The sequence below is a fragment of the Phaenicophaeus curvirostris genome, chromosome 1, assembly GCF_032191515.1.
Source record: "Phaenicophaeus curvirostris isolate KB17595 chromosome 1, BPBGC_Pcur_1.0, whole genome shotgun sequence".
Lineage (NCBI taxonomy): Eukaryota > Metazoa > Chordata > Aves > Cuculiformes > Cuculidae > Phaenicophaeus > Phaenicophaeus curvirostris.
Window position 1 is genome coordinate 111,092,390 of NC_091392.1, and position 15,436 is coordinate 111,107,825.

Genomic DNA, 15,436 nt, shown 5'->3' on the forward strand with positions numbered 1-15,436 from the left:
GCAGGACAGTTTCAAATCTGGTTATGTGGTTTCTTCATCAAGCTTTAGGTGTGAGGACGCGTCTTATTAGGCTTTTTTCATTTATTTTCCTTTTTTTAACTGAAAGAAAGGCTCAACCAAAAGAAGATAGGAATTTAGAAATACGGTGTAAAGTTCAGTCTTGGAAATGCTGTTAAACTTCATGTTCTCTAGGAGGGCTGACTTTTCTGTAGCTTTGTTTCTTTATAAATACTAGGAGTTGAGTAATACCTTCAGGACAGTTATGTGTAAGTATATTTAAAGGCTTTATATATCATAACTTTTACTGTTAATTGTCCAATAGATGGTATTTCAGAACTTCAATGGCCCTTCACAAAGGGGTTTCCATTGTCAGTTGATCTGAAACATAATGATTGATCAGAAAAGGAAACTTTTAACAAGCATGGCAGTTTGAAGAGTTATGAACAGCAGAGGGAAAACGAGGCTGTGTTAGAGAATTAAGGCAAGTGGAAAACAGAACTAATTTGCTTTAGAACCAAAACAAGGTGCCAGCCAACTAGAAAGAAAATGAGTATTTTACCAATGCCTGATAAGTTAAGCAGGCAAATGACTTTTGAAAGAAGGTAGACCATGAAATAATTTAGTCTGTACTGGGTGAATCAGTAAACAGAGGTAACTTATGTACTGTTTTGGTGAATTTTGGCTTAATCATATGTTTTTTCTTTTTGTTTTCATAATATTGGAGTTTACTGCTAAATAAAAATGAAGGCCTAAATAATTTTTAGGTGTTGCAGTTAAATTAGGACTTGTAATCTCTTGCTGAGGTAAAATATTCCTCGTCACTGAAGTGACATGAAAAATTGTTCCCTTTTTTGGTCTAAAAACTACTAAAGCAATATTTTAAGATGTATGTATTAAGGTTGTGGTACTTCAGATACTCAGAAGCATGTGTTTATATATTGACAAGTATGAAATATCAAGTATTGATCTCAGTCCTAAAAAGAATTAGAACAGGTAATGCATGCTTAACGGTTTGATTGTTTTTGTTTTACTGTCAGTAGGTTCCTGTTGGATATGACTTTCATGTGTAAAATTTGGTTTTTCTTTCTCCAGATTTGAAGTATTGAAGCATGCTTTCCACTGGGACTTACACTACCATTTGTGATACAGAATGTCTCTAAGTGAGAAGAACAGTGTGGTTTTTGCATATGAATCTTCAGTACACAGTACCAATGTACTTCTCAGTCTTGATGATCAGAGAAAGCAAGATATTCTTTGTGATGTTACTATTTTAGTGGAAGATCAGCGATTCCGGGCTCACAAAGCTGTGCTCGCAGCTTGCAGCAGCTACTTCCTTTCAAGAGTTGTGGGCCAGGTGGATGCTGATCTTATCATCACTTTACCGGAAGAGGTGAGTGTCACTCCCTTCTATATTTTACCTGTCAGTGCTTCTAATCTGTTCTATTCTGTCTGTTTCACAATAGGCTAGTGAGAAGTTAGGTAAGAGAGTTAGGAACTGAGGGAAAGGATTTAAGTTGTAAAGGTGTCATTGGTTATAGTGAAGGCTAGACAGATCAGTGTATGTTGCAGACTGAAGATAAGTGAGTGTTCTCTTGGGGAGTGTGTAGGGGAGATCTTTTCAGTTAACTTTGTAGTACTTTTAAAATTGTGTAGCTGATTCGGAGCATGTGAGTTTGTGAAAAAACAGGCCTTAAACGGAAAGAGGTTTTGCAGAACTAGTCCTCATATGAAAAGAGAATACTTTTGGAGTAATAAATAAACAAATAGAAGTTTGGAATGGTAATCCCTTTAAATCGCTGTCATTAAGGTTTCATATGTTTGAGTAGTATAACCATGCTTATGTTCCTTGCTTGCTGCTTACTGTTAGCAATTTTCTTCTGCTTAGTTCACCACCTTTTTTACACAGTGGTCATTAGGAATTTATATTTTTAAACCATGTTTAATTTAAAAGCATTCAGTGGGAATGAGCCAAAACCTGACATCCGTAGGAAAGAAAACGTATTATTACATATCTGGAGCTCCAAGACATGAAGATTCCAGTTGGTATTTAGTCTAAGAGGTACAATGCAAGCAAATGACTGGATCTTTATATGTAATGCTGTGCTTGTAGATGAAAAGTGAAGAGCCTCCAAGTGCTCTGATTACTGCTACCATTGGGCACAATCTGAAGAGTCAGTTGTTAAATAATCAGTGGCTTTTGGGGAGGCAATTAATGGTAATCAGCTTTGGGGGTAGTAAATAGCATGCAAGCTGTTGACAACTCAACTAGAATCATTAAAGTTGGAGGAAAGGTTTGCATCAATAAATATATTGGAGAAAACATTATAGACATGTTCATGTACAAGACTTGAGTTGTATTAATACAGAGATCTTGTATTCAGAAAGCCTGTGCTTCAGTAAAGTAGCTACTTCTCTAGCTTTATAATTTTGTATTGAGGCAAGCACAAGGATTCTGTTACCAGAATCTTTCTGATCTTAAAGAAAACAGGAAACTAGAAAGTATGAAGTGGTCTCTTTAAAGAGCCTCAGTGGTCTTTGGTCAATGAATTTTTTAAAAAATTACGTTACAACATAATACCACTATGTCACTTTTACCCAACCTTCTTACTGTGTCTATGTTCATTTCTTCTTAATGGTTTTTTTCCTAGTGGTCTAATATGTTCATAGCCTGAATGCATCTCAGGTTAAAAGGAAAATAATGGTAGGAGCTGTTGTGAAAGGGAAGTAGGATGCTGGGGAACACAAAGCCATAATAGTAAAAGTGGGAAATAAGTGGTTTGGAAAACTTCTGATGTTGAAGAGAGAATTTTGCTTTGGGATGAGGGGGAAAAAATTGGAAGAATATAAATGTACATCAAAGTTCGAGGGGGGAAAATTGGAACAGTGTTTCAATGAACCCATGGAGTAAGCTTGAGTTAGAAGGGATCCGTATTTGTAAAGAAAATGAAGGTACGTAATAATCCCAATATTTTACTACAATGTAGACTTAAGAGGACTGTTAATTTAGTTTAGGGTTACTGCTGTAAGAACCGAATCTACTGAAGCAACAAGCAAAAATACTAACAGTGAATTTCATCTTTTAATCATTTAATCTAATCACTTTGTAAACGCATTTTAAGGCTCAGCAATTTGAACTTCTCTTCTGGGAACTGCTAAGTATTTTGAAATGAGTCATTTTATGAAACTGCAGTTTGAGAGGCAAACACTGGTCACATGATTTTTATAATGGTATTTTTTGTAAAAACCATTTTTTTTAAAAATAACTTTTGAATTATACATAGTATTTGAAGTTTAAAATGAGAATTCCGATGAAGTTAAAATGAGTTTAAAATCCATCCACAATCTAAGATACCAGAATATTTTTGGAATTAAAGTACTTCATATGGATTATATTGTAAAGACTAACTATTGATGTCTTGATATTGGTTTAGTGGTTTTCTGCATATATTTTTACTCAGAGTTAGACTTTCAGTCCAAATAAGAGTTAAATAAATGGCTACTGCAAGAGTTGCTTTTCTAGGTCAGTCAGACCAAGAATCTTTCTAGTGTTCTATCTTGTTTGATAGATGTGTAAGAGAAAGTGAAAGGAGCACAGAGCGTTTTTTCCCGTCTTGATCCTTTAGTTTTAGCAATGTTTTCCTACCTTATATAGAAAGAGTGTGCAGTTCTGAAAGATCATTGTATTTGTTTTGTTCCATTTCATATATTAATATCACTCGTTTGTGAAACCACTATAGTGGTTAATTGGCTACACTAACTTTGAAGAATTCTTGCCAGCTGATGGATAAACTGTCTTTTATGCTCTTCTTCCCAGCATTAAGGATTAATTAGTGTGCAGGTGTAATCAACAGTCTTGCCTCCAGAGGGTATTTCAAATGCTAGTTTAAGAATTTTTTAGCTCGATCAGAAGAGTTTTATGACTGTTTTGCCAGAATGTTTCTGCGCAGATCTTTTCAGCTTCCTTTCATGTGTTGCGTTCTTTAAAAAATAAAAAAAAAAAAAAGACAAACTGCCAACCACTAAAAAAACAAACCAGTCAAACCCTCTACGGATTCCTAAATTTAATTGCATGCTTAGTTAATTATCTTGCTGACAGAAGAATTCAGTATGATTAATGCATTAATACAGCACTTTATTCAGCATACAGTCCTGTTTATTGAAATAAAGGAGGTGAGCAGAATGTTAGTTTCAGTTTCAGTAGTAATAATGGACATACTACTTCATCCGTCACTTGTGGAGAAAAGGTAGAAGAAGTGTTGTGTAGTTAATACGTTGATCTGTTTACAGCTTTCTACTCAATTCATTGGCAATTTTTTTGTGTGTAGATGATGTTCAGTTTGTAACAATACAGTTTGTGTTTATCTGGATTCCCTGTTAGGCAACTATTCTCCTATAGAAACTGAGATGATAATGATAGAAATGTTTAAACAGAGCTGTATGGTCCAAAGAGATTTTTAAACGGACAATAACTTGGTTTGGTATATGGCTTTTGGGTATAATTCTTGGTCTGTGCAAGGAAGAAAGAAGTAGGTGGCTATAGTAACAAATAAACATCTGGTCAAATTCTGTTTTTTCGAGCTTTTTTAATATCAATGAGACGTGAAACTGAGCAAGTAAGTAGCAGCAGTTGCTCTTTAAAGGAGCAATTAAATATCAGAAGCATTTTGGTCTTGTTTTAGATTTATTTAATGTACAATCTATCTCTATGTAATTGGAATGTAGTTGCTGGTTTCCAGTATACAGCAATACTTTTCACTTGTTAGTACTGTGTTGTCAGAACATAATCAGAGAGAGTGGTCACAGAGAAGATTATTGCCAGAAAATGTATCGGATAAAATCATATCAGAAGATTTGTTTCAGATTGAGTGTGGACATGTTTTCTGTGGAATAAAATTTTCTCTGCTGTTTTTGTCTTAGTATACTCTGTCCTGCTGACATAATTTACTCACAGGGTAAATTTGGTTTCTTGTATGTTTCTCTATTTAAAACCATATTAACCATATTAATATTTTCTTTTTTTTTTTTATAGGTAACACTTAAAGGATTTAGTCCTTTGCTTCAGTTTGCATACACAGCTAAACTTATTTTAAATAAAGACAATGTGTCTGAAGTTTGCAAATGTGCAGAATTTTTGGGTGTACGCAACATTGAAGAGTCTTGCTTTCAGTTTCTCAAATTCAAATTTTTGGACTTTAAATCGGATCAGCAGGAATGTTCTAGGAAGAAGTGTTGTACACAGCGTTGTCGAAAACCAAACCCTCAGACTGGTAATGTGGATGACAGAGACGTAGAACTAGATGATGAAACAGAAGAACTTTTAGAAAAGGAATATAGTCAAGCTCCTGACACAAAGCTGTGTCAAGGTGAAGAAAATGCTAAATTGCCACCTGCTCTCCAAGATAATGCCAATCAAACATGTGATCCTGCACATTTAGAGAGGGGTAGTGTTTCTGGTTTATCTTCCCAATGCCCAAAATACAGGAAATTCCAGAAAGCATTTGGAAATGACAAAGTTCATACTTCAGAGTCCAGTTCCAGTATTAAAGACATTCAAGTGCCACCAATTGCAGTTTTTCTTGAGAAGGAAATATCTGATAATGATGGCATACAAAAAGCTCAGGAGTGTGTACCTATGCAGTTGGTCTCAAAATATGAAGAGACTCAGGTGAAAATGGAACAAATGGAGGAAGGCATTGAGAAAAAGGAAGAGTCAAAGAGAGATTCTGTGACTCGGAATGTGTCCTGTCCTGTGGAGAAAATGGATCTTGCTGCTTTCCCACAAAAATCTGCTGTACCTCACGGACTCAATTCTGTCTCTTTTTTACATACTTGTGAGCAATATAGTAACTTGAATTTCAGTAGTATGCAAAACAACACAGTTGTAGCTGAGAAAACTGTATCGGGTACTGGAGTTGGGAATGACAAAATTGAGAGTCAAGATAACACACCTTCAAAGGTTGATTTGTGCACTAGGGAAGCCACCAGCATTACATCAGCGGGTGATCGAAGCAGTGTGGAGAGAGAGGTAGCAGAACATCTAGCACAAGGATTCTGGAGTGATATTTACAGCACAGAAGCTTGTCAAATACATTTACCACCTGCGGTTTCAAAAGAGGGCATGGAGCCAGTATATTCGGGAAAAAAAACAGAGTGTCCGTGGCTGGGCATCAGGATCAGTGAAAGCCCTGAACCTTGCTCCCAACGAACTTTCACAACATTGAGTTCTGTCACCTGCCCCTTTATAAGCAACCTTAGTACTGAAGGATGCTCCAACAGCTCTGAAATAAGCAGTGGAGATTATGTTCAGGGACCGCAGCAAGAACAGTGTCCCTATAATTATGTGATAAGTTTGGGAGAGGAGTCAGAAACTGACACTGAGGGAGACAGTGAATCCTGTTCAGCAAGAGAACAAGAATGTGAGGTGAGAACAACCTGGTGTATCCTTTGCTTCCCTGTCTCTTAAGGCTCTTTTCAAAAACTTTGTCTGTTGTGGTTGGTTTTTTTGGAGGTTGCTTGTTTTAAAATCTGGGAAATTAAATAACAGTTCAGAGGTTTATATGGAAGATCACTGTTAATTCATTATTTTGGTAGGATATTGAAGTGGTAGATGCTTAGGTATTATCTCTTCAGATACTCTTCTGGGAAAACTTTATCAGTAAAGGTTGTGAGTTTTAAATCGGGGCTTTGAGGTTCTTTTCTTGGATTTTTTTTTTTGTTTGTTTACTTCTGGTAAACTTAGAAAAATTCTCAACCTCTTGGAACCTTCATTTTATAGAAACTTAGCAGTTATCTTGGTTTTATTCTGAGTTGTGGGGAGAAGGTGGGAAAGAAATAATACTTCAGATTTACCATGAAATGAAAATTAAGTTTTCACACTGGCTTCAATAGCTACACATTTAAGAGTGTTGCTCTCACTAAAACTGAGGTTATATTTGTTCCTCCAACTGCAGAAATTACTGTGCACTTCTTTCCTTTATATCATTGATTTCAGTTTTAGGCAGGTGCCTTACTTAAGTAGTCTAATCCCAAAAGATTTTACTGTATACTTAGAATTATTCTGGTCACAGCTCTTGGAATTGAGGAATTGCAATGTGACTCATTTAATGTAATCACAGAATCACAGAATAACCAGGTTGGAAGAGACCCACCGGATCACCGAGTCCAACAAATGAGAATTCAGTTGTTTTTAAAACACTAGGTTTTCTTCTTTTTTTTTCAAGATACAAGGCATTACAGAGATTTCAAATTAGTGGAAGGTATCATCAATATAGAAAATCAGCAGGCCAAACAAAAGGCTAGAAATGGTTAAATACATTCCTGTCTTTACATTCATTACAAAGAAGTAGAAGGCATCATTTCTGAGTGCAGTACTCTGCCTTTTTTTTGCCTGTTTGTCACCAGTGGTAGCCAAACACAGAAAGGATTTCTCTGCTCTTTAAAGTAAATTCAGATCTTTGACCACAGCAAGGTAACGTATTATGCTGCTTGATATACTCAAATGTAAGGATTAAAATAAAGTGTCTTTAGTTGGGTGCTTTCTAAAACGTACTGGTTATTTGGGCAAGGTAAGGTTGGTTCTCAGTGTTAATGAGGACTTGGTGATCTGTATGTGTTTCAGAAATTCCTGCTTCTGTAACTCAGGTGTACAGACAGTAGCAAGAGCCTGCTTCTCTCCGTTCTCCAGGACTAAGAATTACAAAACAGATATTGTAACTTGTGTATTTTAAGCAAATATCTGTTTCAGACTAACTTTTCCTGCACAAAACTATAGATATAAAAATGTATGTGCGATACAGGCTTAATAGCAGTTTAAGGGAAACTTTAGACTGTATTCTTGACACCTCTTTTGTGCACCGTGTAACCATAACTTATTTTCCTGGAGTGTATCACCTAATTATTTGATGCACTCATGGATAGATTTCATCCTACTCTAAATATGCTTTTGAGGACCTAATGTAAATGCGCGAAGTACTCTGTTATTTTGCCCATGCTTGAACTCACCTAGCTGAAACTGCTGGGTTTTATCCACCTTACCTGATGGCTACATTAGCTTGCTCTTGCCTTCGAGATTTAGGAAGAAAGATGGGTTGTGTAGTAAAGAATGCTTAAAATGAAAGTTTGAATTGGCCTGTTGTTGTTTGTATATATCTGTTTCACCTTTGATTAACAACTGTATCTTGCATTCTAGGTAAAACTCCCATTTAATGCACAAAGGATTATCTCACTTTCCCGAAATGACTTCCAGTCATTTCTGAAAATGCACAAATTAACTCCTGAACAATTGGACTGTATTCATGATATCCGAAGACGAAGTAAAAATAGAATTGCAGCACAGCGATGTCGTAAGAGAAAACTTGACTGCATACAAAACCTTGAATCTGAAATTGAAAAACTGGTATGTGAAAATAATTGTTACTGTTGACTTCAGTCTTTCTCTAAACATCTTGACTGTACATCTGGCAGTAAAGGGAGGAGGCTTACTATTTTTTCCACTCAGAAAACTTTATCAATCTTGCATGACTTCTTGATAGCAGTTGTAGACTTTCTGTGCTTCACTGTAAAGTACACAGTTGTTTTTTTTTTCTGCTGTGGACTTGTTTTGTGTACTTTACAGTAGAAAGCCACAGCATAAGTTTGTGAACTGTATTCAGAAGCTCATGCCAGCATTGACTAAGTTTTACTGAGTGGATCAAACCATTGTCCAGCTCCTCCTTTTCTGCTTTTTTTTTCCCCTTTCTTGCTTTATGCTTTTTTTCTTCACCTCGTGGTGTTGCTCATGATCAAGTTAAGTTATGCAATTGTTAGTTGTGTAAGTATTCTTGTAACATACCAACGCAGCCTGGTAAACCAAGATCTTTGACTTCCCGGGTGGCAGTACTTCACAGCAGGAGAAAAGAGATGTTGTCATAAATTAAAATGGGAGGTTTAAACTTAGGGATAGGAAAATACTCTTTTTCAATGAGGACAGGCAAGCAGTGGAGAGGTTACCCAGAGAGGTTGTACATGCTTGCACAAAAAAACCTCTTGGGGGCTTTCGTGACATAACAGAGCAAAGCCCTGAGCAGCATGGTCCTACCCAGAGCTGACTTTGTTTTGAGCAGGAAGGTTTGGACTCCAGACCTTCTGGGATACCTCCCCACCCAAGTAATTCTGTAAAATTGAAGTCTGATGTTAAGCTTTCCTTATATTGAAGAAAGGTGCTGTTTGATACTGAATCTAACTGTTATCTGGGAGAATTGAATTTAGTAATTTCTCTCAATCTTCTGTACTGATAATCTTATTTTTGACCCCTATGTAGTCTTTGCTTACTGATCTTTCCATTGAACCTGTGTGTTCTTGTTGTTTGTTAGTGTTCTGTATTTGAGAATACGTGAGGGCCACCCAAGGAGAAGTTGGCTTGTTAGAAAGCTCTTTCAGCGCATCTGCTTGTATTCATATTCCTTGTACTTTCTCACTTCAAAGCTTTAAAATGAGGGAGCAGAGCTGACCTCAAGAAGATTCTGGAGCTCAGGAGAAGGATGTGTCAGAGAGACGTGCTGCAAGCTGTGATCCAAGAACTGTAATTCAGATCTTGTTATATACATACTATAGCAGGGAGAGAAAGTGTGCAAACTAAAATTCTTCACCAGAAAAGTTAGAGCTCTTCATTTAGTGATTATTATGACCTCAGAACTAGCTGGCATTATTTTGCAGTATCAGTATAATGCTGCTAAAATAAAAGAATAATGTTTAAATGTATTAATTTGTCATCAACTTCAGATGGGGGCAAGGAGCTTACACTGGCATAACTATTTCTGAATGTTGAAGTTTGTATTTACAGCAGTACAGATAATTTCATCAGTCTGTATTCACAGCTGAGTGTCTCTACGTGCCCAAAATGTATATAAAGTGATTTTGAATTAGGAGACCTGGCAACGACTGCCACCAGTATTCTGACAAGTAGAAGTTTTATTAGCACTATAATCATTTTAGGCAAAAAGGACTGGCAACAACTGCTTCTCTTGCAGAATGCCACTTAGGTAGTCATTTGTTTCAAAAAAGTTGTAGAGGTTGCAATAGGAGTTTGCCCTTCAAAAGGGAATGTGAGAAAGACTGAAAATACTTAAACTTCTAGGAGTAAATTGACATAGCAATAGTGGGAACACAGTCCCTATAATTAAAATTTATTGCTTAAAAATTGTTAATGCTTTGTGTCTTCAGAGCTCTGCCTCTTAAGTAAATACAGAACTCAAAATGTATGTTGTGTTTGGGGTTTGGGTTTCCACCACTTCCCCCTCTCCCCCCTTTTTTTTTCCACCTGCTTCGTTATGGCCTTGCTTGTTTCTGTCCTTCTTTGCCATTTCCTCATTTTTCATTTTTCTGAATGTTGCCCGCTTCCATTAGACCAGCCTCTCACTTATCCATGTCCTTTAATCATCAGCCAGTTGTTTCAGAAGTCTTATGAAAATTCATGACATTGAAGTAAACCAAAACAGCTAATTATTAATGAATAGTGCTTTTTTCTATTTGATATTCAGCAGTATATTACCATCCTTTTTGTGGACTCTGTGTTTGGAAAACCCTTTTACTCCACGCAGCTAGATTGTAAGCTCTACTGAGCACATTAAACATCTGGACCCTAGGTTCTGTCACAGAGTTGGTTTATTGCAGCTAGAGCTGGATGCCTCTTCATGTGCTGTCCATGTGCTGGTCCAGTGATATTTCAGAGCCTGGGCTCTTCTTGCTCCCTATTTGGTTTTCCTTCCTGTTTCCAGGCCAGCTACCCCTTTTCTTATCCTTAAGGCTGGCATAGCTTCCTTACCTTCAGACTTGCCTCAGCCCTGGGACTTTATTTTTTGTAACTTCGTAAATGTTCAACTTAAGCTCGTCCTCCTGGCTTGTCTGTACAAAGGTTCAGCTTGGGTTTTGAAGGTCTTTTCCCCTGAGTTTCAGGTTTGGTTCCTTGTATCTTGCAGTACAAGGTGTCCAGTACCTCTTCTTCTCCTCTTCTGCTTAGTCACTCTTGCTAACAAAGTCCAAGTATGACAAGCTGCCTAGTCATGCTGAGCAAGCTACAATTCAAAGTAACTAACCAATCACACATTTGATTCTAGTATTTTATGAGTTAACTTATTTTAAAATAACTCTAACAGACCAAGGACAGTTTTATTTAGTGTCTGAGTGGTATCTGTCACTCTCAAGCTTGCTTGTTGTATAAATAACTTGAGCATTCACAACTATTTTTCTCTTGTTCCGATAATATGTTAGCTTCCTAATGTCACCTCTGTTCTTGTCTCTTTAGTTCACTAATGTCACTCAACTTCAAATTCTTTTAACTTCCAGTGTTCTTATTGATGCCTTGAATCAAACTGGAGAGCTGTATTTCCAGAGAAAAAAATTTCCTTTACAGTTTTAACATGTTTTGTTTCATGTTTTTCCTGTATCTTCTATTTACTGTAGAAACTCTTCTTAACTCGATTCTTTGAATTTATTTTTATCTAGGAGAGTAGTACCGATTAGTGAAAATGTGATATTTGATTTTCAGCATTTAACTTTTGAAATATACTCCTCTGTGAAGAGTGCTCTGCTTAAAGTTTTGTTGACCCAAGGTAGTGGTTTAAATGTTATCCTGTGGAATTAGTGTTTCAGGAACATTTACAGGAACAAAAGCTAGGTTTAATTTATTAAATAACTACAAGTCACTGTTTTGGCTGCTAGCATGAGTTTTGAAAAAGCTTTGTCTTAAATTCACTTAAAATAGCTGAGAATTATGCTTCAAGGGAGATGAGGATTGTCCTTTTGATAGGCATTTGATTGTGTCAGTGTTTACCTTCTTACGGCCAAATTAGTTCTGTTTCAGCAGACCATATTATTTAAAGTCTTGTTTTAGCTTTGTTAGGAATATAAACTAGAGTTTGTGTTGAAATGCAGACTAAAAGGCTATGTTTCTTCTTGCAGCAAAATGAGAAGGAGAACTTGCTGAAGGAAAGAAATCACATTTTGTCAACTCTGGGTGAGACAAAGCAGAATCTAACTGGACTTTGCCAGCAGGTGTGTAAGGAAGCAGCCTTGAGTCACGAGCAGATACAGATACTTGCAAAATATTCTTCCTCAGATTGTCCACTTGCATTTTTATTCCTGGAGAGAGAACGAACAGCTCCATCTGATAGTGAACTTGTGACACCAGCAAGTGTAGAATTAGCAGATGGTCTTTCAGGTGTTACACCCACAAATGAGCAGACTGCTTGTTATCAGTGTGTGAAAAGTGTGTGCGATGCAACATATGATCAAGTACAAGAACTGCATCCAGTTTCTCTAAGAACATTAGAGAAAACTGCACATGTGGAACAGTGTGGACAAAGCAGTGGTATCACAGACTTCTGTCAGCAAATGACTGACAAATGCACTACAGATGAGTGAATCTATTCTGTTCCTCTTGCCAGCCTCAACATTGCAACTAAAAGTGATATTGAGCATTATTGTAAAGTAACTTACTAAGTGAAAGGAAAGATGAAACTATCTTTTGAAACTACATTGATGATTACGTGGTCATTGTACTACTTAGCAAGCCTTTACTTGCTCTGTGTAGATCTAGAGTGTAATTGGTATGTGTCAACCTTGGAGCTATTTCTATGTGGTGATGCCAAAGAGTTCAGTGAAGTTGTTGGAAAGAATGAACTCTGTGCACAGGCGTTTATTTGTGAAGAAGCTTTCATTCGGGTATAGAGGAGCCTTCACTCTGATTTATGCCACAGTACCTAATGCCACTCTGCATCTCAAAAGAAGCCTCCCAGCAGATGTTTATGCACAGTGATTACTATACCTGGAATTCTTATCTCTAAGATTTCTCCTGTTAGACAAATTTAAAAGCATATATAGCTCTGAAAATGTTTGTTTTGTAGAGGGGTTAGAATAACATGACAGTGTGAGGAGATTCTGGCAAGTGTGCTCTGGAACAGCTCATTGCTTCCTGCTGTTCCCATCCCTGTACCAGAGCCAGCTTTTATTGAATATATGCCTTTGTCTTAGCTCTTCAGTACATAGTTAAGACAACTGGAACAGCAGAGGTGCTGCAGCATACTGCTCTCTTCTCTTAATTTTTTGGGGGAGGAATATTGACATACTGGGAAATGCAGAAGTTTGAAACTGATTTAATTCTTTGAGTGTGCATTGGATCCTCTGGCATCTGAGTCCCATGTGCCTGTTAAAATTCATTGCTGTCTTGTGACTTGCTGTCCTAGCACCTTCAAGCTTGCTGCTGTTTATGATAAGTTGGAATCAGAGTGTTGAGAAAGTAAGGTATTGAGGCACCAGATTCTTTGACTTTGGTGTCTAATTGCCTAACGTAATCTAGAAATGTTTTTGTTCTCTGATCACTGGGACCAGAAAAGATCTATTTCAGAATTTTACTCTTCAGGATACTTTCATTTCAAAGCCTGTAGTACTTTTTCAATGGCTTGTGCTAGAAGTATAAACATATAGAAAGTATAATAAGGAAATGAGCTGGAGGGATTTTCTTTATTTACTTTGTGAAGGAATAATTCAGCCACTAGAAATAGTCGCATTTTTTAAATTTTACATGGCAGTAGACTCGTATTGTATACAAATGATGCTTTGTTATTCTTGCACCAAGAACTAAGTATTGAACCTCATCACAGAAAACTTGGGGTTTGCTGGTTTACGAAATATGAAGAATCTTGTACAAGTCAGTGGAATTCTTTGTTTCCTACCTCAGAATGTATATTAGCTTTCTGTCTTTTGCATGCATGTACAGTAGGCAGCAACTAAGCAAGGGACTGTTGTAAATACTGCTTTGCTGCTTTATCTTGCAGTGAGACAAACCTGTTCTTGGCAAGGCCTCCCCCCCTTCCCAATAACGCAGCATTAATAAATATATTCAAATTGTTAAACCACTTATTTAAAACAAAAATTAAAAATTTGACAGATTTCAATAGTACTTCTCATAACCAGCATGTAATACAAGTGTCTACACTACCTCACCTGTGGGTTTGAAAGTTGATTCAAATCTCTAGTGATATCCTTGGATATTAATCACGTCATTACTTTTTTAAGGGGAAAGTTTATGTTAATGGAGCATAGATTTTTATAAATCACAGTGCTAGCAGTAATTGAAATTCAGAAATAAAAACTATATGGCAGACATAGAGAGTTCTACTGCTTTGGAAATATTTTCAGAAAATTGAATTGAAATTCTTTTAAATGATTATCACATATATGTTGATCCTGTGTATGTATTACTTGTGGAGCTCTCTGGGTTTTCTCCTCCAGCATCTGTATATGCCTGGTGAATTTAATCTTGCCTTCCTGCTGTGCTGCCACCCTGGGCAGTGTTTTGCTCTGAAGTCTCCATTTTATTTAAAAAAGCAAACCAACTAGAAATAATAAACGAAGCAGAAAGCCCCAGACCTCTCTGCTGTGCATACATAATGCCACTTATAAAGCTGGTGATGTTCTGAAATGACGTGGATAATGGCATTAAAACATTGTCCTAACAGTACACATACTCTGAAATGGAATTTCTTGGGTTAAATGTTTTGTTATAAAGGGGTAGAACATATATGTAGAGAATGACCGGCTGAGAGCTTAAACATACTTGGCTATGGACATTGAAAAACAATGTCAATGATTAGAGTTCAGAGGCCGGAATATCCACCAAAGAGTTGAGCTCCACTGCTGCAGTTGGGTGTTCAGCCAGGGTCTGAATTCCATCCAGCAAACAGTGTGGGGCATCCAGTACAGAAGTCATGACTGTCATGGAAATATGATAAAACTGATGTCATGTTTTTAAACCTGTGATGAACCTGATGAAGTTTGAGGGTAGGATTTTGCCTAACCAGCTGCGTCTAAATATTTTAAAAATATTTATTTAATACAGTAGACCTACAAGTTGCATGTTGACTTCTATAGCATATATCATCAACTTGGAAAAGTTAAGACTGAATGACAATTTTATGATACAGAATTCTCAGGTAAATGTTTTGGAGTTTGGTTTGGTTTTGTTGTTTTGTTTTTGGTTTTTTTTTTTAGTAAAGAAATAATCAATTTTGAAATTGTAAAATACTTTGTAAAAGCATGTTTTAAAATACTTTGGACAGACTATCTTAAAGCCATAAGAGTAGGATGGCATACAGATTGTAAAATAAACAGATAATTACAACAGTTGATTTTGTATCTTTCATAATTCACTATTTTCTAAGGCTACAATAAAAAACACTGTCCTTTTTACAAAGGCTTTTCCTTTTTTTTGTACAAATCTTTTGCTGTGAAATTCTTTACTGGTGCATTATTCGCTTGCATAGTACTACTAAAACATTTCTGAAAACAGTAGCAAAGTAGTATATTCACGAACTTATAAACTATATAATACACACAGTAGCAAATATTTCTGAGATGGAATAAATTTCCTGTAAGTTTACTTGTCTTTCTTTTTGTGTCC

The 15,436-nt window shown here is 36.5% G+C and overlaps 1 protein-coding gene across 1 annotated transcript; it reads left to right on the forward strand.

Moving 5' to 3' along the window:
- The first annotated feature begins 1,092 nt into the window (after positions 1-1,092).
- On the forward strand, positions 1,093-15,159 carry BACH1 (BTB domain and CNC homolog 1). The gene is made up of 4 exons (XM_069870887.1): positions 1,093-1,390; positions 5,030-6,421; positions 8,189-8,395; positions 11,938-15,159. Exons 1-4 carry the CDS (start codon positions 1,151-1,153, stop codon positions 12,397-12,399), a joined length of 2,301 nt encoding a protein of 766 aa, XP_069726988.1. The 5' UTR covers positions 1,093-1,150; the 3' UTR covers positions 12,400-15,159.
- The last annotated feature ends 277 nt before the right edge of the window (positions 15,160-15,436 follow it).

Coding starts and splice junctions, on each gene's coding strand:
- BACH1 (XM_069870887.1), top strand. CDS start 1,151: ATGTCTCTAAGTGAGAAGAACAGTGTGGTTTTTGCATATGAATCTTCA. Junction 1,391..5,029: donor TCATCACTTTACCGGAAGAG/GTGAGTGTCACT, acceptor TTTTTTTTATAG/GTAACACTTAAAGGATTTAG. Junction 6,422..8,188: donor CAAGAGAACAAGAATGTGAG/GTGAGAACAACC, acceptor CTTGCATTCTAG/GTAAAACTCCCATTTAATGC.